This window comes from Pteronotus mesoamericanus, unplaced genomic scaffold, assembly GCF_021234165.1.
Source record: "Pteronotus mesoamericanus isolate MK-2021 breed Mesoamerican mustached bat unplaced genomic scaffold, CSHL_Meso_final contig_163, whole genome shotgun sequence".
Lineage (NCBI taxonomy): Eukaryota > Metazoa > Chordata > Mammalia > Chiroptera > Mormoopidae > Pteronotus > Pteronotus mesoamericanus.
The window spans coordinates 3540169-3564779 of NW_026555064.1; the positions used below are offsets into that span (position 1 = coordinate 3540169).

The 24611-nt window shown below is 34.6% G+C and overlaps 1 protein-coding gene across 2 annotated transcripts in view; it reads left to right on the forward strand.

Moving 5' to 3' along the window:
- The window catches only part of LRBA (LPS responsive beige-like anchor protein), a 520386-nt gene that overhangs the window by 156357 nt on the left and 339418 nt on the right, over positions 1-24611 (forward strand). For both annotated transcript variants that reach the window (XM_054562615.1, XM_054562626.1), the window contains exon 35: positions 16189-16253. In XM_054562615.1, coding sequence (XP_054418590.1) covers positions 16189-16253 — 65 coding nt within the window. The remainder of the gene's footprint in view (positions 1-16188; positions 16254-24611) is intronic.

The following is a 24611-nucleotide window of genomic DNA, read 5'->3' on the forward strand; positions in this document are numbered from 1 at the left end:
AGCCCCTCAAGGCCTTTAGTAAATATCTGTGTGTGCATAAATATATATATATAATAATGTGTATTGTTGAATCTGTAACGGGAGTAAAATTAGTATGCTTGATCACACAATCATTTTTATGGCTATAGTGTGTGTGGACAATTTTTGTGAAATATAATTTGGGAAGAGCTGCTGTTACATCAGAAGTGAGACAATGAATAATGCAGAAAATCTTTTTTAGCATTCTGCTTCAGGTGTTCCCTGCTTTTTCCATCACAGCGATTAAAGAAAATCAATAGATACACAAAATTATAGGTAGTATTTTCTTTATAAAACAATGATTGCTTTTGCTTCATTTAGAAGAAATGATCTCAGTCGTTTGTTCTCTTTCCTTTCTGGGTTAATTTGGACATAAATCCCAATTTATATGTTGTTTCTGAAGGGATAGCTATTTAGAATGGACTATAGTGGTATTTTTTCAGAGCAGCTTGAAGTTTAACCAGGCATGTTGCACTGTGTGTATTTTTACAATATTTATGGAAATCTAGCTCTAAGAATAAATTGAAATATTTTGACATAATTGATTATATAGCTATTTCCTGTAATGATTAAGTGAAAATCTTACTGTTTGTGTGATAAAAGGAGCTTGCATGGCAGCAGTCTGCAAAGTACATGAAATGTTGAAACTTATACTTGGATACATTATATATAAATCATTTCATTTTCTTTGTAACCAGCCTTACCTTTTCCATTGGAACTAGGACTTCGGTGGCAAATCGCTTCTTTGAGACCAGTTTATATGTAGTATGATCCCACTAGGATCAATAAAATTTAATATTTCAGCCTTTTCGTAATGTTATCCCTCCTTTCGGATATATTTATACCTCATTCTTAGAATGTACTTACAGAGTTAGTGAATGTAAATTGATTGTGTCTGAACTTTGTTATTGTCAGTGCTTGTGACCTTTTTAGATTGTGAATGGATGAGAATCATGAGGGTAGTGAGTAACATCAGGATAAAAAAATAAGCTTCTAGTATAATCACCTAGTTTTGCCTTAGAGCTGCTGTGAACACTTTATCCTTATAATAGAGAAAGTCTGCAGGCATAGATGTTTTATACTGAAATGCTCAGAATTACCTTAATTTTGAGTACAATAGAAATAGTTGACCTTACTATAAGGAACTAGATGTCTTTGAAGCATGACAGGAAGTTCATGGAAATTGGAGAGGGTAGTTCAAGGTCAAGGTATATTAACTGATCATGAAAACTCTTAAATGTGCTAACAGTTTTAAAGTATCTGAAATCAGTTTAATAACTGCATACTAATATTATAAAACTTTTATGGTTCTGTTTAATTCAAAACGTATAACAGATAACTTGCTTATATAGAATGGATTCATTTGCCTTTTAAACAACAGCGAAAACATTAAAAATAAAATATTTAAGTTGATGGGCCAGTGAACATCAGTTGGTTTTTATTTGAATCTGAATGCAGACCTTTCCAATATTAAGTTAAAGTGCTTTGTTACAACCAAAGGGAAGCATAATTTAACTTGAGATGCAGGATTTGCTCTGAAATACCGGCATCCTGGTGACTCACGGGCACACTAGGAGTTAGAAAGCACAACCTTTTAAGGTAAATTTTGTGTAACTGGTCCTACACCCTGTGGCTTGGCAGTCTAGTCAGAAGGATGATACCACGCTGACTATATAACTGGATCTTTGAACAGTATTCTCAAGGGTGGTAAATGCAAAACAAAGTAATATCAACTGGCACTTAATTCTGCAAGTTCCCTGCTGATTGGGGCATTCAGTGAAATGGAACTCTTCCTGACAGGAAGTCAGCCGAGAGTATGGAGACATCTGAAAATAAAGTGTGCTTTAATTTGGCACCCTAGGGTTTTACAACTGGTCTTTTAAATTTGGGATTAGAAAGAGAGCAAAAAGGAGGAATACAAGAATGGAAATAGTCTAAGATTAACATTTTCCTTTTGTTTTACAGGTAGATCTCTCTGTTTCTTAGCTACCACTGTGTGGTTTTACTTAGTCCTTTTTTTTTTCTATTACTTTAAATTAATATACTGAAGCTGTATAATGTTATAGAAAGGCTAGGTTAAAAGTTGAAAGCTTTGATTTGTTTTGGTATAATATCAAACTCTGATAATTTTGTGAAGGCTCAGCTGTATTCCCATGCATATATTTTTCATAAATAGTATATAATCTAATGGACTCTAGTCAGAGTAATCAGGGTTCTTAGGATCCAGACTTAAATTTTTCTGTTGAAAGTGCTTATATTGTTTGCCTTAGCTGGCTCTGAGATCAAATACTTACGTAGTAATTTAGTACCCTGATATGTACAATTAGTATATAATAGCATAATCTAGGAAGGGACATTTATTATGTAGTAGCAATTGCACATATAGTCCATCTATTGTGCATCACTTAGGCAGGCAGTTCATGTCAGTCAAGCTGCTGTTTTATTATATGGACTTCCAGAAGCATGCGTGTAGGGTTAACAAAATGTAAGGTTTGAACCCTGAAGGTTATATATTTGTTTTTCTAGTAGTAAATTCTTCAGATGCTGGAGCTGGACTCTTGTCTCCATGGGTAACAACAAGAAAAGATGCCTTGGACAGGGTCTTAGGAAGTGGCTTAGGCCAGGAAAATGCTGTGACGATAGATTTTTGAATCCTAAGAAATGTTTTTCCCCTGTACCATTTATTAACTCAGTAACCGTGAGCAAATTACTTCACTTGCTTGAGACTCACTGTCTTATTGAGTGAAATGGATGTAATAAAGATTGTATTGGATAATATATGTAAATATATGTAGAACAGCCCATAGAGCAAAGTAGGTTATAAATTAGAGTTATTAGATTCTGACTCTAAGTGTTTTCACAGCACACAAAATCCTCTCTCTTTATTCAGTATTTTTCTGTGTCGCTTGTTTTCTTTTTATGAAATTAACTTGATTGTTTAGATTTTTGACTGATAAATTCGGTTCACCATTATTTTCTGCAGTGTCTTTTTCATTATTTTCTATTCTTTTTGCGGTTATATACCTCCTCCAGTTCATTTTCGTCTTAAACATAGAATATTAGAGCTAGAAGAGACCTAAGAGATGAGCAGTTTTGGGGTGTTTCCCGTGTAGACAGCGCTAAAGCGTAACATTCGTACTCTCCAGGGGCTCCCAAAGGCAGGGCTCCGCCGTCTTCTGGGCCAGCCCTAGTAACAGCTGTTTGCGAAAGTCAGCGAGGTATATGCCTGGGCACAAGTGAGATGGATCTCGTTGTGGCGTTAACTGCTGTAACTGTTGTCTTAAGGATCTCTTTTGTATACTTTAAAACTTTTTATTTTTTTACTACATTACTTTCAACACTCCTTTCTTGCTACCATAGTTGAGAAATACTGTACTTTTATAAGTCAGTGTAGATAATTGATTATCAACTTTTGTTTTCTTGCAAAATACATCATTGTCAATGAAGTTCCTTATGACTTCAGTTCTGTCAGAGTTGGGGAGACAGAAAGGGACAAAAGGAAGTATTATTTGGAAAATTCCTCCTGTAAAAATCATTGATTCGGCTTATTCCTGAATTAATGAATTGGCCTTTTCCTTTCTGTTGATTTTTCCCTCTTTCAGAACATACTGGCAACTTTAGTTTCCTTTCTAAGAGGAGCTGTAGTTTACAATATTGTTTGGTTAAAACTCCTCTTCCTTATTTTCAAGGTTCCTAACAGAGGTTTTAATTTAGCTTATAGTTATTTCTATGCTTCCTTGTAAATAGTATTCAGATATTTGACCTAAGCATTATATACATTATGACAGTTTCTGGGTAGTTGTCATAATGTACAACCCAAATCTCCTTACCCTATACCTGTTCTCTACATTCTTCTTACACTTTCCTTTGTACAATGTGATTTTATGTATAGTGAGTATAAAGATGCACCCTAATGTCCTAAATACTAGATGCACAGTGCATTCTTTTTGATAGTGAATATTTATTTTTGAAAGTTCTTTATTTGGAAGACAGAACAGCAGATTGTCTTTTTGGGTCAGCTGGTTTGTCAGGTTATTCTTGCTATAGGATACTACATAAGTGGAAGCAAATTTAATTTTGGTTTCTTATTTCTTTTTATGAGGAAAGATCTATTCCTTTACTCAAGAAAGCTTATACATTTGCTTGATATTGCAGAGTTGTCTCATATTCATATCCGTTGCAAAGAATCCCTATTGTTTTGAAGCATGAGTCGAATGTGTGAGAATAGGATTCTATATTTGCTACTAATGTCATCTGAAGAAGAAAATAGAAGGTTTGTCAGTGGCAGTGAGAAAGCAAACTAATGGGGGAGAATTTAAAAAAAAAAAGTTTTCTAGTTCTTATCAGCCAGCTCCTCAAGTCTGGACTGCTGCCTTACTTATTGGGACAATTGGCAGCCTTATCACTGCCTTTCTGCGGATTGTTCGAAGTCACTCTTTGTGATAGCCACTTGTTTCCAGTGGCTCAGCTGTGCAGCTTTCAGTGTCTTGGACCTTGACAGGCTTCATACGTAGCAAATTAAACTGAATTTCTGGAATCAAAAATAAAACCAGTCACAAGTCAATCACTATGAGAACCAGCACCTGGAGGAGAAGTTGACTTGATTGAAAATTTTTCCAGCTCTTGCCATAACATACTAATTTTTAAAAAATGTTTTTATTTCTTTTGACTCTTCTGATTTTTTTGAAATTGATAGTAAAGTTTACTTTTCTTCAGCCTGCTGTTTCTGTTGCTTTAGTTTGGATTCTCTAGTGTGATAGGCTGAAATAGGGCTACCCCCAAATATCCTTGTCACATACCTGGAACCCGTGGATGTTACTTCATTTAGAAAAAGAGTCTTTTTTGTGGTAAAGGATTTTTCGATGAGAGGATACTCCTGAATTATCTAGGTGGACCCTGAGTGCTATCATATGTATCCCTCAAGGGACAGAAGGAGATCAGAGATAGGCGCACAGAGAAGGTGGCAGCAGAGAGTGATGTCGCCGCAAGTCAAGGAATGCTGACAGGCACCAGGAGCTGGGAGAGGCAAGGGACCAATTCTGTCCTAGGACCTTCAGGAGCACAGCTATGCTGACATCTTGATTTTTGGCCCAGCGAAACTGATTCTAGATTTCTTGTCTCCAGAACTGTGAGAGAAGAGACTGCTAGTGTTTTAATCCACCGAATTTGTGGCAATTTGTTATACTCGGGAAACTAATCTAGTATGTTTTTGAAGATCTGAGTGTTCCTAGTGTGGTTACTCCTCCCTCTTTCATTAACAGTGTTAAATTATTACCTTGACAAGCATTTGAATGTTGTATGGAAAATTGAATCAGGTACTGTTAAGAACTCAAAGAAGTAGAGATGTAAAGTGTTTCACCACAGTCAAGGAGACAAATAGCAATTTGTGAAGTTACTGACCCAGAAAAAAAAGCAAAGTAAGCTAATGTTGCATGTATTTGTAATGGAGGTGAAATTAATAGGAATAAAGTACTGCCAGAGAGATGCACCATTGATTGTTTGATCAGTCTTAACTTGTTTGTGCAGCAAAACTAGCTTTTCAGGTATTTCATCGTACCACTGTTGTAGGTTAAAGAATGGCCTACGTGATGAAGTTTATCCATATCGTGTCTTAGGACTTTTGCATTATACTTAAAGTTGATGTCAACTAATATCTCATTAATACACTGATGAATATTTAGAAGAGTTACAGAAACATCATGGAATGAAGGGCCTTACCCAAGACACTGCGATTGGCTATAGGTTGTTGCCGTTGACAACTGTAACATGTTATTGTAGCCTGCAGCGTGTGTGTTTTAGATAGTATGTGCTTAACATCAGGACCAAAGCTGTGTAAAAGCTGGGTGCAGTGTGAGGTGTGGAAAACTCTACTGCTGAAAGTACCATCATTTAGCATAAACATAAAAGATACATTCAATAAAAAATTAAAAAGATAACTTATTTGCTTCTTTTGAATGCTGAAATGAATGTGATGCTATTTCATATTTATTTTTTATTTGATGTAAAGCTTTGAACACTGAAATTGAAGTCTCGCTTTATGTTAACATTAAGAATTTACTCAGTGAATACATAGTATCAGTTTACAGTCATCACTGTTCAGAGTGGAAGACCCCAAATGGTTAAACAGCAGGAGAGTTTTTCTGCTTTTAGTTAAAAACTGCTGTTTTCTATATGCCTTATTTACTACATGTTTAATTCTTAATGTTGTGTGCTGTGGGATTGGGCATGCAAAAGTCAGCCGAAGGAGTTCTGGTTTTTACATCTAGAGCTATTACGTGCTGTACAATAATAAAGGCACTATTTTATTGGGTTACTTGTAATTAACTTCAGCACTAGGCATTCATATAAATCATTCGTAATCTGTTTTCTTTAGATTTTTATTCTTTTAAACTGGTTTAACGTACTTGCTTTCTGTTATCTTTTTACATATGGATTGAGGTTGTAATTGCTTTTTGGAATTAGGCTGTCAGAAACCAACATATATGTGAATTCAAGAAATGATTGAGGCAAACTAATGAACTTCATATTACATTTTATGGAGATTTGTTACTGAAATAAAATTCCATAGTAGTATTGTTTTGTTGTGAAACTTAATAACTGTCCTCTGAAGTTAAAAAGGTTACACATTCAAAAAGTTAAAATGGCAACTATTATTAATTAGAAACTTTGCTGTTTATGTTTTTCAAAATCCTGAGAAAGACATGAGACTTCTTTGTACTGTCAATTTCTTGACATTCTTTTAATTTTAAGCATTTGAGTCTACAAATAATTTCAATAAAAGCATCTGATAAATGCTATTCATAGTTTGACTAGTAACATATTTTGTACTTATAACATTTAAATGATTCTTATTTTAAAGTGGAGTAAAAATGAAATAGAGGCAGACTTTTTTGGATAAAGAGGTGTCTAGAAAGAAATACATATGTATATCTGCCTAAGATTAATGGTATATATTACTCAAAACTTAATTTTAGAAAACAGAACTTTGTTTCTAAAAAATACCTTCATTTCATGAATGTTTACAGTGACCTATAGGAAGAATTTAGAGGTATAAGATAATTTTGTTCTCTCCCACGTTTTAAAAATCTTGATGTTTACGAAACGAATGTTAGGTGTGTTGAGGTGGCGGGTGGTGAAGAAAGCTCTTGGCACTCATGTCTGAAAGCAGTGCTTTTAAAAATAATTCCGTTGGTAAATACTTTTTATTGTAGCTCAGTACATCAGATGGTTTAAAAATCTTTTAAAAATAATTAGCTGTTTTATATAGTTTTAATGGAAGTCTTTCATGTTTCCTCTCCAGCAGTCTCTAATGAACACTCCTTGTAATTTCAGTGCAGGCTTTGAGATTCCCTAAAGACTTGACTTCAGACCTCAAAGGGCAGCAATTGCCATATGTCTGGAGAACTGGCGTTGCCAAACAGACTGACCATGTACTAATAGGACACATTTATGTAGCTCCCGAATGTGAAGCCCTGATATAAACTTAATGATGATCATCTGTTGAGAGATTGTGGCTAGAAAGGGCTACAGCAACTTTTGTCACTTTATTTTGAAATCAGCTTTCTGTGTTGAGTAGTGAGAGATCTTGACAAAACTGACTCCAGTTTGGAAGTTATTTAAGGGTCAGTATTGGCTGGAGATTGTCTTTCCTGAAAATGTTTAAAAATATTTTCAAAGGCACATGCAAAAATATATGCTTAATATATGCTTAAACACAATGGCAAGGGATTGTTGTTTTTGATTGGTTATTTATAAATTTAAAGCCATATTTATAGTAATTACATAATTGATTTTATCATTATCTCAGGTTTTTTTATTTTTAAATATGTGCATTCTTTATTTGGTAAATCCAATAGTTACTTCCTCAATATTCAATTCTTTGCACATAGTACACATTAAAAAATATTTGTTAAATACACAGTTATAAAACTGAATCATTTGCTAATCCAACTTTATTAGACTTTTTTTCTTTTATCTCTTCTCTTTGTAGGTATCTGTATATGCAGTAAATTTCATTTATAAACTGAGCCATAATAATTGTACAAATAAAATGTGCATTTTAGAAGTATATGTTTACAGAAGTCATTGAAACCTAAAGTTTCCAAGCGACAATATTTTGTTTTGCTATTTCATGTAATGATTTCTTTTACCCTCTAAGGAGACAGTGGAATAAGACCTGCCCGTCACTGTTATGGTATATTCCTTCCGGGTATGAGGTTACTCAAGTCTGTGTGAGATATGCTGCTGAGAGAGTGCTGACACAAAGCGCGAACACTGTTGAAAAGTTCTTGATAGTTTACTTTGAGCTCTTAAGATTACTGTATCTTGAACATGAACAAGTTTTCTCTAGTTTTGACCTTTAGTCCTGTGTATAATGTGGCTCTCAGTTCTGTGTTAATACATTCTTTTCCTCATTTGAGCTTTCCTTTGTGGTCCTCTCCCTCGACTCCTAGTAGTGTTTCTGTCATCTATGAGGGTAAATGAAGCGGTGTCTGATGAATTGGATTTATTTTGCAAAGGCATGTGTAACTGAAACATCTTAAAGTATTAACGATGGTATTTTGAAGAGCACAAGCCTTTAAATTTTTACACTTTTAAATAAGAAAAATTAAATAGTTTAATATGAGTTTAGGTTTTTGTTACCAAATTTTCATTTTTTCCGTTCTTTAAATTTAAATTATGTTTGGATCCTTAGATCGATGCTTATAACAAAAAGGAGAGTATTTTTCTGGCAATAGCAATGAAGTTAATTTCATTTGGTAGAATGTAGAATACTGACTTTAAAAAAAGGAAAATTCTTAGTAGTTTATGATACATTTATATTTTTGTAGGTTTGTGGTCCATGTTTGTGAAAATTGAATGCTTATGCTGTTGTTGAGAGAGATTTGAGAATAATTTTTGATAGATACCTATTGCCCAGTCAGAAAATAATGTGTATTTTTATTTTCTATTTACTGTTCTTCATTTAGAGCATGATTTATAATATACATTTTATGATTTATCAAAACATGTATATCATTTCACAAATCTGTAATAGTATAATACTTAAACTGAAAACCAATAGGTCCCTGCCTACTCCTTCTTTCGCCTTGATTCTACTTTCGGAAAGGAACCACAATCAAATCTCTTAATTGTTGACTCTGCTAGTTGCCTTTATATTTCTAAATGATGCAACAGCTACTTTTTGATTTTTCTATTTAAGACATTATCTCATGTCTTCCATGGGGAAGATGACCATGGAGGACTTATATTGCTCTCCCTTTCTGTTTCATTCTTCCATCATTTCCAGTACAGCTATAGCGTAATATTTAGCTAAAATCATTGCTAGCATTTTTACTATTGTGAGACTGTAAGTAAATATTTATATGGCAGAACTACAAAATATACCATGATTACCCTTCCTTCCTCCCACCTTCCCTCCCTCCTTCCTTTTACTTGCTTGTCTTTTTCTCTCATTCTTTATCTTAATAATTTCTACCTTTGGTTTATTTATTTTTTTTTACATCCTCCACAGATTTATTTCTAAACTTTTCACTGGACCTTCTAAACTTCTACCAGTGTGATCAAACACAGCCTTGTTATATTTATTGGTTCAGTTGTTTTCTTTTTTGGAAGTATAGTGCCTGGAGTTCTCTGGTTTCCTCTTTAAATCTGGACTGGTTACTCTTTTGGTCTGTAGAAAGCTGTTATCTGGAGGCTTCTTTTATGATCAACCCAGAATTTTTTTCTTCTCTTTTTTATGCTCTAATCTAATGTTTATCTCCTGTGTCCCATAATGGCCTTCTTTTTAAAAGTACACTGATTCAGCATTTACCAATCACTTATTAGGTATGTGTTGGTTACTGTTTGAGCACTGGGAATGTAGTAGAGAATAAAACAAAGGTAAAGGCAGAAGATCTGGTGGTGATATGTGTGCTTTGGGAAAATTAAAGCGGAACTGGGGTGGAGGACGGTGTTTGGGTGTCTGTACTAATCTTGATGAGGCACAGCCTTTGTAATTTCTTGAGAAAGAATACTTGAGGGATAGAATTTTTTAGATTTTGCTTGTGCGAAATGTCTCTTATTTAACTTTTACATTTCATTGATAGATTGTTTGGATATAAACTCATATAAATATTAGTTGCTGAAAATTAGTCTCCCCCAATTTTTTTCCCCCCAGCAACTTTTAGTATTTTTGTTTTAAAAGATGTTTATCTTGTTACTGGGATGGGCCTTGGTGTGTGTGTGAAGGTTTAGACCTCATCACGTTTGGTGTTTTATGTGCACTTTTCAGTCTGAAAGAGTGTTTACATGTGTTCAGAGAAATTTTCTTGAATTATTTCTACGGGAATTTCCTTTTATTTTTTTTCATTTCTGGATTCATTTTCTAATTTTCATATCCATTCTCATGTATTTTTCCTCTCATTTAATCTTTTATTTAAAGTGGTTTCTTCAACATCTTCCACTATAGCTATCAAAATTTTTATTTGATATTATACTTTTAGTTTTGAAGAGCATTTTCTGGTTTTCTGAGGTTTTGGGAGGAGGGAGGGGGCAAACGTCGATGGTTAATTTTGCGTGTCAACTTGACCAAGCCTTGGCGGTGTGCTGATGTGCAGTCAAACCTTGTTCTGGGTTTTTCCGTGTGGCTGGGTCCGGATGAGATTAACATTTAAATCAGTAAGCTGAGTAAAGCGGGGTGCTCTCCTGCTGAGCAGAGCGTAGGCCTCACCCAGTCAGCTGAGGACCTGACTAGCATAAAAGAGGCTTGGCTAGCCTCTCAGAAAGAGAGGATTCCACCTGCCTGAATGCTTTGGAAGTGGGACATTAGCTCTTTCCTGCCTTTGGACTCAGTCAGAAACAGGAGCTCTTTCTGGGTTTTGAGACTGTTGGTCTTCAGACTGGAGCTAGACCATAGGTTTTCCTGATTCTTATGTTTTTGGACTTGAAGTAGGAGGGTACCACTGGCTCTCCAGCCTGCTGGCTCGCCCTGCAGGTCTTGGAACTTGTTACCCTCCATAGTTGTGTGAGCCAGTTCCTTAAAATAATTAAATGTATATCTCCATCCCATTGGCTTTATTACTCTAGAGAACTCTGATGCAGAAGCAAGGAGATACCGGGGAATAAAGCAAAGTCCCTGCTCTTATTTTTTACATGAAAAATTTATGATGGTATTAATTATACTTTTCTTTAGTTTTTCTTTCTTTACCATGTTAATAATATTGTCTATTTTCTATGAGATTTCTCTTTCTTTTTCCCCCCCCAGTTTATTTCTTTGGTGTATATCATTCACGTAAGAGTCTTTTCCGCTAATGACTGGGGACACTTTGCTGTCTGGTCGTATTTAAGTGTATTGCACAAAAAAACCTGTGTGTCTATGTGGGAGTTGTCTACTGCTGATGAATAACCTACCTTTGCCATTGATGGACACTTAAGTATTGTTATGGCTTCTCACTTCTTTGAGAAAGCTTCTTTTATCTTGCTTAGAGTTTCATAGTTGAGCAAGTATACTCTCAAGATATTTTCTTTTTTTTTTAGGTAAAGCTTTTTAGGGTATCTAGATGTTTAGCCCCTGGAGAGTACACTTCCAGTCTTTCACTGCGGTGGGGATGGCCACGCACTGTGGGGAAAGGCTCTGGGATGCTCGCTTTTATACCAGTTTTTATTCATTTAAACGATTGTCACCCCGTCCCTCAACCACCCTCCCATGCGCTCGGGGCCTTCTGTTCCTGGCCTTCTGAGGGTTCTGCAACGAGTGCTGGTTTGCTTCCTCAAGATGATTTCCCTCCAGGTTGTAGAGAATTTTTTTACCCTCTTTCTTACATTGTTGTCTCCTTTTTTATTACCTTGGTTCTTGGTTTTTGCTATGCTTAACCTGAAGTCACTTATTATATTTCCCCCCTTTTTTTTAAGAGTACAATACAGGTCACTGACTAGCCTACCAGAATAAAAATTGGTAATACATTTAGTATCAACATTTATGACTTGAACCCTACCTCCAAAATAAAAGATGGCAGAATGGAGTATATGTAGTCTTTGTCATCCTGTGGCTTGATTTTATTTGCTTTAGAGCATGATAACACTGGGAATTACTTTTAAAATTTAGGTAAATTCATGCAGTGCCTTCAGTACACTAAAATATGTTGTAAGAGATTATTGAATTTATAGATAAGTATCAAGTTCACTTCAAGGATGTTAGAATTAAATATAAATATAAGTAATATAAATTAATATATAGCACTTTAATTGGTACCCTTTTCTCTCTATATTTGTTGATGGTGGGGAGAAAAGTCTTAATTTTTAAAAGTTAATTAATTTTTTTTTTTATTGTTCAAATACATTTGTCTCCATTTTCCTGCCACCATTTTCCCCTGCCTCACCCACCACTAATTTTGTTAATGAAAGTTTTTTTCCCCCTCCAGCCAATAAAACAGACTTTTACCACCAAATGTACATATTTGAAATTTGGTGGAACTTGGTTTATTTAATAATTTTACTAATATATACTGTATTCTTGTTGTTGGATGACTAAAGAGCATTAGTAAGCTAAGAGTATATTTTAGTAAAAATTGACTAGTCAACAATTATGGCCGTAGGGAGTAATAGTCAATTAAATACAGCTTAGAAAAAGTATGAAATTATTGACTCAGTTGTTGTATTTTGAGTCCTTCCTCTCCAAAGTGCTGAAATGTGTTTTGAAATTACTTAGTTGCATTAGTGGTCAGATTTGAGGCTTTTAACGTGTTTTTCATCAGTACCTCTGGGATGAGAATAACCAAGACCTTTAAATGCACTATGCATTTTGCATTGCTATGTAATTGTAAATACCGTGATGAAATATCGAAATGATCATGAAAGACGATAACCATTAAGCTTTTCTTTCAACTATTAAAACTCACTAAAGGTTATATTGAACTGTGGTTTATAAAATTGTTTAGACTAACGCCTTCTTTGATAATTATCTCAGAAGTGGAGAAAATGCATTAGGATGGCACGATTAACGATGGATTTTGCTAGTTTTGGCAACTTCCTTAAGGATTGTAGATAGTGTTTTAGTATGGAGAAAACTTCTTGGCTTTGACTAACAGCTAAGTTTATTAAAAAAATTAATTTTCTATTCTCATGGGCTCCAGTTTCTTTTTGTCTGGATTTTAATTCCTAGCATGTATTTATCTGCCTGATAAGTGATATTAAATGTTAATAATTTATAATTAGGAATGGATTATAGACAAATTAAAACTTAATAATATCTTTGAGAACTGTGACATTTTTGTAACACTACCCAAACGTGTAACTAAGATTTATATAGTCACTTCATTTCTCGTTTTGTCTAATTTTTTTTTAACTAGTGAAAAGTTATATTCCAGGTGATTAGATAGCAGTTACTGTGAGTTAACAGATAATGCTGGGAAAATAAGAAGCCTAATGCATTAGTAGTAATAGATTTTTGTTCCTGAGCTTTTATAAAAAATTGGACTCTTCCACCTTTATATGTTCCTTCATGTTTAATTTGTTTTTAAATTAAACAAAGTATTTTATGTGACATACAAAGTTAAGTTCAGGTCATAAAAAGTTTTAGATTGCAAATTTTTTAAAGTTATACTAATTCTTACTAATTTATATTTGTCCTAACTCATGCTGTTTCAAATCCTTGTGAAATTTAAATGCTACTCTTCCTGATTTTACATTATAAGTAAAAGGCAGTTTGTATACATAAATGAAAATAAAATCAAACTGATGTTTACCTGGCTATTAAATTTTAGTTTCTCCATTATTCTTTATCTTATCCATGTAGAGTTTTGAATTTTTTATGATTTATATAGTAAGAATCCCCACCTGTTGGAGTTTTAGATCATACAAAACTTATTTGAGAAAAATAATACTAGTAAATCTTTTAAATATAAGATGGATGATCTAAAGAATTATATATAGGCTATCCTTTTGTCTTTCTTCCTGATTTCTTTTTTTTTTCTAGTAAGAAAAGTAACATTTCTTTTTATAAAAGTTGATTTCCATTCTGAGATTTTCCTTCACCTTAGTGATCTAAATGAAAACTCAGTTAATTTAACATCCTGCCTCTTCATAATCTGGTGCTGTATCAGATGTCCAGGGCACTTGCTCAGAGTGGAGCATGCGGTGTGCCCTGACTCTGGCTTCCCTTGAGTCGTCACAGTCCCTTCTGGTTCTCTGCTGTTTGCCAGCGAAGGTCACAGATGTGTTCTCCTCGTGCCCTCAAAGCCTCAGCTTCTTGTACATCTTTCTAGAATCATTTTATGACTCCTGCAAGGGCATGAGATATTTCAAGGCTGTTTTAGGTCCACTTCTATCCTATTCCTGTGCGTTGCTCTGTTTTAGGGCAACTTTTTGAGACTTGTTATCTCCCTGTGCTCTACCTGGGAGGCGAGATGTGGGATCTTCTGTACCAGCATCCAAAACTGCCCCTGTAGGCTCTGCTTTTCTCTCTCCCTCCTCCTCCTAACAAAAGCGGAGGGCGGGGCCTGTGTTCTCCTCTCAGGGATATGCTTCTTTGTGGAACTTCACTGCTTTCTTTTCCACCATTTGTCTAGTTCATTTTGCTAGAAGGAAAAGGCTTTTTAAATTAGACAGGTACTTCTATTTATTCTTGACTTGGTTTACTTAGAAGTATAAGGTCTCTATTTTATTGTTTCAGTTGGTTGGCAATTGTGAATTTTGAGAGAGTATATATTGGAAACTTTGTGAGTCACTAATTTCTAAATATTTCTAAGTTATTGAATCATAAAATAAGAGCTTGAAGAAAATTTTAAGGGAGTATCTGAAACAGAGAGCTGTAAAGTGAATATGTCCATGGACATATCCTCTTAGTGGACGAATCAGTTTGAGAATATAGATCTCATGCCTTTGTGTTTATTGCTTTTTCCTCAGCAACACATTGATTTATTTCCTCTCCTGGGTCGCGCCAGTTACTACTCTCAGTTGTCTGACTGACTTTAGATCTAATTTCCATTCTACTGTATATGTTCTGTTAGTATGTTCTCTCACTATTCATGAACTAGAATCCTGTAACAAAATTACAGCATATAGCCATTTTAGCCCTGAGAGCCACCTTGGGTTTCCAAAATATAAAAGTAATACAAAGTAGGATTTTTTTAAAGAAAACAGAGGAGAAGGGATATGGCTGAAAAAATATAAGAATTTGGCAAGAGAAAGAGTAGTCATCAGGGGTGAAATTACATGGAATTTAATACTCTTAAAATATTACATTCAGAAAGTGGGAATAGAATTTATGGTTGAAATGGTAAGTAGTCCAACATTGTCTTTTGTTTTGAGCTTTATAAAAGAACAGAAAAAGATCAGTTGAGGAATATCATGTAAACAGATTATAAAGGTATCCTTGTTTTAAGGAACTTAAAGATTTTGTATGTGTTTCCAATTCTTGGAAAAAATACACGCGCAGACATACACACATTGGCATTTCTCAAATCTGGCTATATTTCAGTTTGGGTAGGCCTACCCTGATTGTATTAACACATACATATTTTGATATAAGAATTAAAGAAATTGATTTGTACATAGTATACTGGTTTATTCCCTCCCAAGCTTTTTAATGGATAGTCTATTCATAAAGAATATAGCTAACAGATTTATATTATCTTTTGCTAATTTATAGTTCACTTTTTGCTAGTGAACTATAGTTTTCCAGGTCAAAGTTGCCTAGCCAAATTCACTAATTTTTCGTGTCTTTTTCTCAACCATTAATTATCAATTTTTTATGGTAGAATGTGTACAAATAATTATGTTTATTTACTAATTAACTATGTGTTCACTTCATTTGGGGCGATGTATCTTTTTTCCTAAAGAAACAAAAACAAAAACCTCTATCTTTGGTCATGTTTGCTGCCTTCCTTTCCAACTTCCAATGATTTACTTTAGTGGCATATAATGTTACAGAAAAAAAAAGAGCAAGATAAATGTAGATAGGCTTATTTAGTTTACAGAGAATCAGATTGTTGCCAACTTGTCTAGTTTACTTTTTAATATCAACCATTCATGTGTTCATGGAGCTGCATTGGTTAGGCAGCACGTTTAACACAACTTTTCCTTTAAAAAAAAGGTATGAAATTGAACTGTGTGATTTTTAAAAATAATTGTTGTCTTAAAGAAATAATTTACTGAGTGAAATTCGTTCAGCTATTTTCTGCTATTTTTTAGGAGTGGCAGAATTCTATTCAGAAGAATGCAGGCCTTGCTTTTATTGAACTTGTCAATGAAGGAAGGTAATCTATTTTATATTCATTTTATTTTACTTTAAAACCTGCTGTAGCTTTGCCATTAAAACATAATTTTTTTGGTACTATATTTATTGTTTTTGTAATCAGTAATGTAGAAGATAGTAATTATTACAAATAGGTCAATATTTAATCATCTTACGGTTTTCCTTATGCTTGACGATAAAGTTCTGGTCTTATTTTTCAGTCAGTGAAGCTGAAGTTTCCAAAAGTAAAGTGATGATTCTATTAGCAGATATAAGGAAAACTGATACTTATTTGGACTTCCTATTAAGTTCTATTACACAATATTTGCAAAGCCAATAGTTAGACTAAGATGTTTATATTATCTCATGTCATGACCTGGTCATAAGGGACAGAGGGATCAAGTTTTTGTTTTGTGATGTGATGAGAAAGTGGAGAGGGGGGAAACTTGGTAGAATTTAATTTAAAGAGTAGAGATAGAAGACTTCAAGGGGAAAAAATAGTAGTAGGAAATTAAAATGAAGAAAATACAGAGATGAAAAGAAAGACACAGGGAGAAAATAGATTTAAGAGAGTGAGAGAATGAAAAGGTAGAAGTAACTTGAGGAGATGATGAGTAGACTTCTATGTGCCTGTTTTGTGGGAGCTGATTTTGAATTAATTGAACTGAAGACCCACGGTGTAGACTAAGAGGTGTGAGGGCTGCTGTTGGAAATGGCATTCTGAGCGAAATTATTGTTTAGGAATGTTTCTTTATAGCATTCTGGCTGGCGTTGAGAGACTGAAACCATCACTATAGGGACTATTTGAATAGTAATTAGGAATCTTGTTAGTGTTACAGAAAAGGTAAAAAAGGTATTAATAATTATTTGATATTAAACACAACTAAAATTCTTCCAGTCAGCAAATACAGCTGCTCACAGACTATTTTTGGAAGCCAATAAATAAGCCTGCAGTTGTAATGCCTCATGGTAAATTCTGTGCTAGAAGTAATTATGTACAGGTTACTAAGGCAGTAATGGTGGGGTGGGGGAGACAATTTGGGACGGAAGAATTAGGTTAAACTTACCCAGGGAACATGAGTCTTCAGATGTCTGTTCAGGGATGAGTAGGTTTAATGCTGTAGATATTTGAAAGTGGAGATTATGGATAAATTGGAGCACGTGTGTGTGAAAAGCATTACAAATGGAGGGAACAGAATATCTGAATACACTGTGATGTGGGAAGGTATATAGAGTGTTCGCTTGTGTGTGTGAGACACTTGTGTGTCTCTGCATGTGTGTGAATTTTGTAATAAAATTGAGTATCTGGATGCTAAAAGGCCTAATGTAGCATATTTGGACTTTCATCTAAAGGTGATGGGAAGTCTTGGAAGATTTTAAGTCAAGCAGTGTATTTGTGAAAGTTTGGTTTTGTAAAGATAATGGCAGAAATATTTGGGATGGATGAAGGAGAGGAGAGCTGACTGAAATCAAGAACAACAGTATCAAGTCTGTTACAGCGGTCCATGCGAGAAACAGAGCTCCATTGTAATCTGGAGTCTGGCAAGTGGTAGGAAATCAATAAATATTTCTCAATGAGTGAATGACTAATACTTTAGTTTTATTTTTAGCAAAAATTTCAAAGTGCTTGTTCATCAAAAAATAAATAGTTCTTTGGCTGAATTTCAACACTGAGGTGTTGGATGCTTCTAAAGTTAATAATAGAAAAAGATGGTGAGAGCTGTTGATGGAACAACATGTACTTGTTCTACCTAATGCAGAACACTGATTAACAGGTTTTTCTGTAGTTTATAGGGCTTATTTATTTAAAGAAAATTCTTGGTTCTTTTTTTTTTTTTAAGAAAACTTGTTATAAAAGTCAATTTTGATTAGTAGAGGCTCTAAATATAAATAATCTCAATTATGCAGGTTCCTCTTACATTTAATAGGTAAGGCAGCATAGTGTTGTGATTAGTTGCATTGGCTTTGAAGTGAGCCCTTTGATATTTGAAAAGTACTTTTACTTCTGTGAGTCTCCATTTTCTTATCTATTCATTCAGCCAGTATTTTTTAGGCATTGTGTACCATGGGTTATCTTTGATGCTGGGGATACAGCAATAAGGAAAACAGATAAAGATCTTTTTTTTTTTTTTGTAGATCTTACATTCAAATGGTCATTGACAGACTTTAAACAATAAACGATATAAGTAATGGGTTATATAATGTGCAAAAGATGGTAAGCACTGTCAAAAAAGATAATGTGGAACAGGTTGAGGGGAGTGGAGATTTTTGAAGGAAGTATGAAGGGTTGTTGACGCTTTGCAGTTTAAACAGAATGGTTAGATTAGAGCTCATTGATAAATGACATTAAAGCAAGTGCTTTAGGGATGCAAAGGAGTTAACCATTGGCACACATGGGGGGAAGCGTTCCAGGTCTAGGGAACAGCCAGTGTCCAGGGAAAGGCTTCCCTGGTGTATTCGAGCGATGTGCCCAATACAGGAAGAGTAAGGTGATGAAAGTGGAAAGTGGAAAAGGAAATAGGTCAGAGAGATGATAACATAGGGCAGGGTTTTGTGTGGAGCCTTGGCAGTTTATTCTCTGAGAAATGATAACCATTGTTGGATTTTGCCTAGAGTAGGGAGATGATCTGTTTTATGTATTACGCAGAATACTAAAAGATTGCCCTGGCTAATGCATGTAGGAGTTGAAGAATAGCAGTGAAGGGATGAATTAGGGAGCTACTGTATTGTACCATAATCGTTGTTAAATATGATGTTCACCTGGACTAAGGTAGTTAGCAGTAGAGGAGGTAAGAATCAGTAGGATTTTGAAATACTGAGCCAGCTTTGCATAGCTGGGGTAATTCCTACTTGGTCATAGTACATAATTTTTTTTTAAATTTAATTTTATTTTTTTCAAATAGATTTGTCTCTGCCTACACCCCACCACTTTCCCTTGCCCCCTTCCTCCTTCCCTCCCTCAGCTCTTACCCTTTGGTTTTGTCCATGAGTCCTTGACTTTCCTTGTTCCTTATTCCTTGTCATGTTCCTTGACTTTCCCCTTCCCTTCCTTTTCCCCACCCCCCTCCCTCAATTTTTTTTAGAAATAATTGTTCAGTATGGTTTTATTTGTTGATTTTTAAAAGGTCCTTGCTTGGGCTTACCTTGCACAATTTATCTCTGTTGTGGTATAATGCTATTCATGTTGCCGTTCAGCTCTTTTAGAGGCTGTCCTTTTCTCTGTAGCTTAGAGGTCAGTGAATGGTCAGAAGTTTTAGTGAAACCTTTGGCTTCGTATAGCTGGTAGATCTGTATTTTGTTTGACAACAAATTTTGGGTAGCTTTGACTTCCTGTCATTTTCCCCCCAAGTCTGTACTGTATATATGTGAAATTGTTATTTTCAGAATATCATTCTTCAGTTTCTGATTTGTTCTACTATCTCCTGCTCACCCCAACTGCAAATACCATCTCTGTCCAGGCCAGCTCTGGACTTTTCCTGTTTTCAGTTTAGCATGCATTTTCTGCCCTCTCTCCCAAATCAAGTCAGGTCTCTGTCAGTGAAGTTACTAATATCTGTAAGTAGCCGAAGGGTGTGGTGTTTGAGTAGGGCATTTCCAGAAAAGACTGGCACAGACTCTATTTGTTTTTACTCAGTGTTTAGCAGACTTCTGTGAGTAAAATTATTATAGATTTTAAGAACCCTGAAATGATTGTTATTCCTCAGTTCTGTTCTTGTTTTTCTGGGGGAGGATTTGTTGACCTCTTTCTTCTACCATAGTTAGAAGATCCACACCCAGGTCTTTTCTCGTCTGGTTCATTCTTTTTTCCCCTAGTCCTAGTCCTAGTTAAGTCCTAGTTGAGATGTCACCTCCTCAGGGCAGGCTTTCCTGAAACCCGTTACCAGATTACTTTTACCTCATTTCTTAAATTTTTTCCCCTCTCTCTTGCTCTCTTTTCCTTTCATCTTTATTGTCTTTCTCCTCCTGTAAAGTGTATATTTATGTTCTATAAGGATAATTCCCTTGTTTCTGGTTTCTGGTTGTATCCCTGGCTCCAAAAGAAGTACACTGCAAATTAAGTAAATATTTGTGTTTAATTGATGATATTATCTCTGTAAGTACATTGTATGTATAATCTTGATTTCAAATATTGTTATTTTTATGTAAACAACATTCTTTCTTATACATAAATTTATTTTGTACAGAAAATCGTGACTGTAGCCATGATAATTCTTTGAGGATTTTTACCAAGAGAAAAGAAAAAGTGTGTGTGTGTGTGTGTGTGTGTGTGTAATATTTACTATAAAACATTTCTGTATTTTGTGAAGAAATGAGTTCTATTATGCTATTCTCAAATATCATTATCCAGAATAGCTGATTCTTACTATATCTTATTGGGGAACCAATTATTTGAAAAATCTGTTTTTATATCATCTGTGATCATAGGTTTTCTAATACCCTTTTTCTGTTTTCTTGCCTATGCTCCTCATAGTTTGTATGAATTTGTTATTCTCCTGTGGTTAGAAATTGTCTATTTTAGTCCTTAGCCTGTAGAAAATATTAAGCCTTTTTGTCTTTTAAGTGAATGTAAACAATAAGCGGTAGTGAAAAGAAAACTAACATCCATTAATGAAATAATGGAGGTAGCGTCTGAAATTTTTATTATCTCTTTAGGGGATAGAATATATTTTAAAGAAACAGTTTAGAGGTTTTCTTTAAATCAGTGGATTTGGCTTGCCTTTTATAAATATCCAATAGACTGAGGTTAAGTGAGTTTACATAGTGATGGATATATTAGTGAAGTAGTTTCCAGTGTTCAGCTAGTGGACTTAATCCCAGGGGCTAAAAGAATAAGTAATAAGGTTTTCCTTTTCACTGGAGAGACCAACCTTTTTTTTCCTTATTATGTAAGTCTGACCTGCCTTGACCTCATTTATAGAGTAGCTGCTATAAATTTGGTCCTTGATTAATGTTTTATTAGTGTAAATAACATGAAGACCTTTATAGACTGAAACTACAGCATAAGGTTTAACGGACTTGATGGGTATCATTAGCAAATCAATTGCTTAGGTCAGACATAAATAATTGTTTGGTAGAAAGGCTTTTCTTAACTCTTACCTGTTTAATTGATAAGATACTTTCTCTGTAAATACATTGTTTTGATATTTTTGAGTCTAGTATTTGATATTTTTATGCCAACATTATGTATAGAAATAATCAGTAACATAATCATGTAATATTTCTTTGACAGTTTTTACCAAGACAGAAGAAAATATATATACATTATAGTAAAAGATTTAAGTTACAAAATTATATTTCCACATTTTTGCACAAGAACATTGTATTCCTGATTCATAATTTCATATTGTGTATTGAGTCGTTATCATCACTATCATCTCTACTTTGTTTTAAATAAGGAAGTAATTGTCCTCGCTGGATAGCTCAGTTTGTTAGAGCTTCGTTCTGATAGTCCTAGGCTGAGCCTTCGACCCCCAGTTAGGGCTCATCCCAGAATCAACCAGTGAGGGAATAAATAAGCGCAGCAACAAATCCATGTTTCTTTCTCTGTCTCTCCTCCTTCCTTGCTCCCTCCCTCCCTCTCTCAAATAAATAAACAAAAATTAAGAAAAATAAACGTGCAAGTAATTGTTCTGAAAGAGTTTTAGTTTTTTTCGAAAGGTGCAGCTTTCTTTAAACAATTTTATATTATTTAAAGAATATCAAAGCCTCCTTTTAGACTATTCTGTGAGGCTGTGGCACCACATTAAGGGAAGCAGGAAAGTCAGTTATTACTGTTGTTTTAACCTTCTTAAAAGAATCCTGAAGGCTCAGTGTTACAGTAAGATCCAGTGTGGTAAGTCACATTATTATGTATATTGGGCGTCAGTTGATTAATTTGTGTACTTGATTTATTTTATATAAGTTGCTTTTTTCCTTCACTTAATAAATGTTTAGTTGAAAAATGAATGTAGTTAAATGAATCCCAATAGAACTGTTGCTTACATTTTTCAGCTGTCAATCAGTTTTGAAAGTCTTTTCTCACTTCGACGAAGGTTTAGATTTTATATTTTGCCTTCTTATTTCTATTATTCTGAATAGCTTTTTGACATCTCTTCCTAAAAATTTAATATCTCAGTATCAGTGCTAATTTTGCCGTTAGAAAAAGATCCAGCGGCTACACAGCAGCCTTTCTTGTTGCCGTCCTGCCTGCCGTCTCCCCAACCAATGGGCTGCAGGGCTTTGGAAACTCCCGATGACGACGTGGGCGGCTGTGACGGGGCAGGCGCTCCGAGAGCGTTACCGCCTCTTATAACTTCACTTGTTTGGCTTGTGTCCCAAGGAATAATGCATTGGAAAAACACTAGTCATCCTGTAAATTTTATATATTTCGGCGGTTCTGTTTTTGTTCTTCTACTCTGGAATTCTGAGAAATCAGTGCCAATTCTCTGTAAATCAAATTTTTGTAGCTTAAAATGTCAAGGAATTCTATGGAGTTGCCTGTCTTTCTTTTTACATAATTTCTTAATGTTTCTTCTCAGTTATATTTTATTGGCTAATCACAGTTTTAAGTTTTTGATGGTAAAATTCAGGAAATTACTAGACTGTGAAACCTAATTTAAAGATATACTGCTCTTTAAAAATTTTAAGATACAAATTCTGATCTTGAATTTTGTACTTTGTTAATTACATAAGTAATTATAAAATGACCTATAATTTATAGTATTGGGTTTAGTTTACTAAAAATGTGTTTTGAGAATGTCCATAGATTTCTAGGACTTTACTTTTAAATCTGCTGTTGTGACTTCTTTTCCCCTTTCTTGAAAAGCATAGAAAGGGCAGATTGTCTTCCATACTGGTGGTCACAGTGCTTTAGTTATCCCTCTGGGCACAGTCGGTATCTGCTTATTCCAGCAGTAATTCAGACTTGGATTCAAATATGTAAATAGCCCTCATAAAAGACATAATGTTTCTAGTACTAATATACTTGTCTGTCTCCTCAATATTCCACTGCTTAGGTTGCACTACTGCTTTCTCAGCATTCATTTAGTAGCTCTAGCATTTTCTGTCACTCTAAATATCATATATTCCTCCTGAATGTCTGTGGAATAAGTGAGTGGAAGAAGGAATGGAAGGGAGAGTGGAGGAGAGGGAGGTAGGCAGGGAGGGAAACAGGGCAATACGTTTTTCATTCTGACCCCCTTGGCCATTATCTGGGTTATATTTTGGCAAAAGACAAAGGTATTTGTTGCATATAAACAGTTTGGCCAGGATATTGTCATGCTTGAGCCAACTGAAGATGAAGTCTCAGTTGAAGTAGAGAATGTCTCCTGGATGCTATAGAGTGTTTCTTAAAGGGCCATGTGCTTTCTGGTTAAATTTTAAAAATATTTGTGTAGTGAGATAATTTACAGGAAAATGTTCATTACATTTGATAAATAGTTGTTTGGATATGATCTAATTTTTTGGGTAGAGCAAAAAATCATTGTTTCAAAGATTTGTTGAGAGTTGATTTTCATCTCTCTTTACCCTTAACCTTGGATTGGATTGATATTGAAGTTTATGTGGGTTGTTTAGAAAGAGGCATGTGCTATTTTTTCTTCTTAAAGATTAGACTCTTTAAATTAGTGTTTAGTATTCAAGAGTACTAGCATTTTCTCCCCCTAATTAGGCTAAACATTTTTCTTTATTTTCTTTCTGTGTTTGGCTTTAAACCAATCTTACTTTTCACTTTTAATTTTCTAGCTTGATCTCAGTTTTCTATGGTTACTTCTCAATTTTCTGTTCTGATCGATGTGAAACAGCAGTGCTGCATTTAAATTGTGCTTTTACTCCTTAAAAATTTTAGGTTTCAGTGCTTTGAGTGCAGGATTTCCTGTTTAACCTTCCTTAGCAAAGCCGAAGTGTAGCTTTCAGGAAAAGGTAGTGTGGGTTCAGCATGCTTTAGAATATGCTTGTGTGTGTATAGAATTTGGAGAGCCTTACACATTTTTAAAAACTACAGCAGTTTATATCGATGAAATCATTTACTGTATTAAATGCAAATGATTACAGAAAAAAGGGAGTCAGATAAGGGGTTGGAGAAAGAGGAAAGAAAGCTGAACTTCGAGAAGGGTTAAATGAAAATGAAATGAAAGTGGAGTCACTTCATTCATTCGGAGAACATTTATGCGCACCAGCTATGTTTTGGGCATTGGGGATTTGCAAAAGGACAGGATAGTCGTCCTCACTCTCACACAGGTTATTTAAATTGTCATGGACAGACAGTGAAGAAGTAAAACATTTATACTGTGTTCAAACATGAAAAATACTATGAGAAAAACATGAAGAGAAATCTCAGTAGATAGAATATGGGACAGAGCGTGTTGTAATTTAAATAAGGTGGTCAAGGGGGGGATCTAAA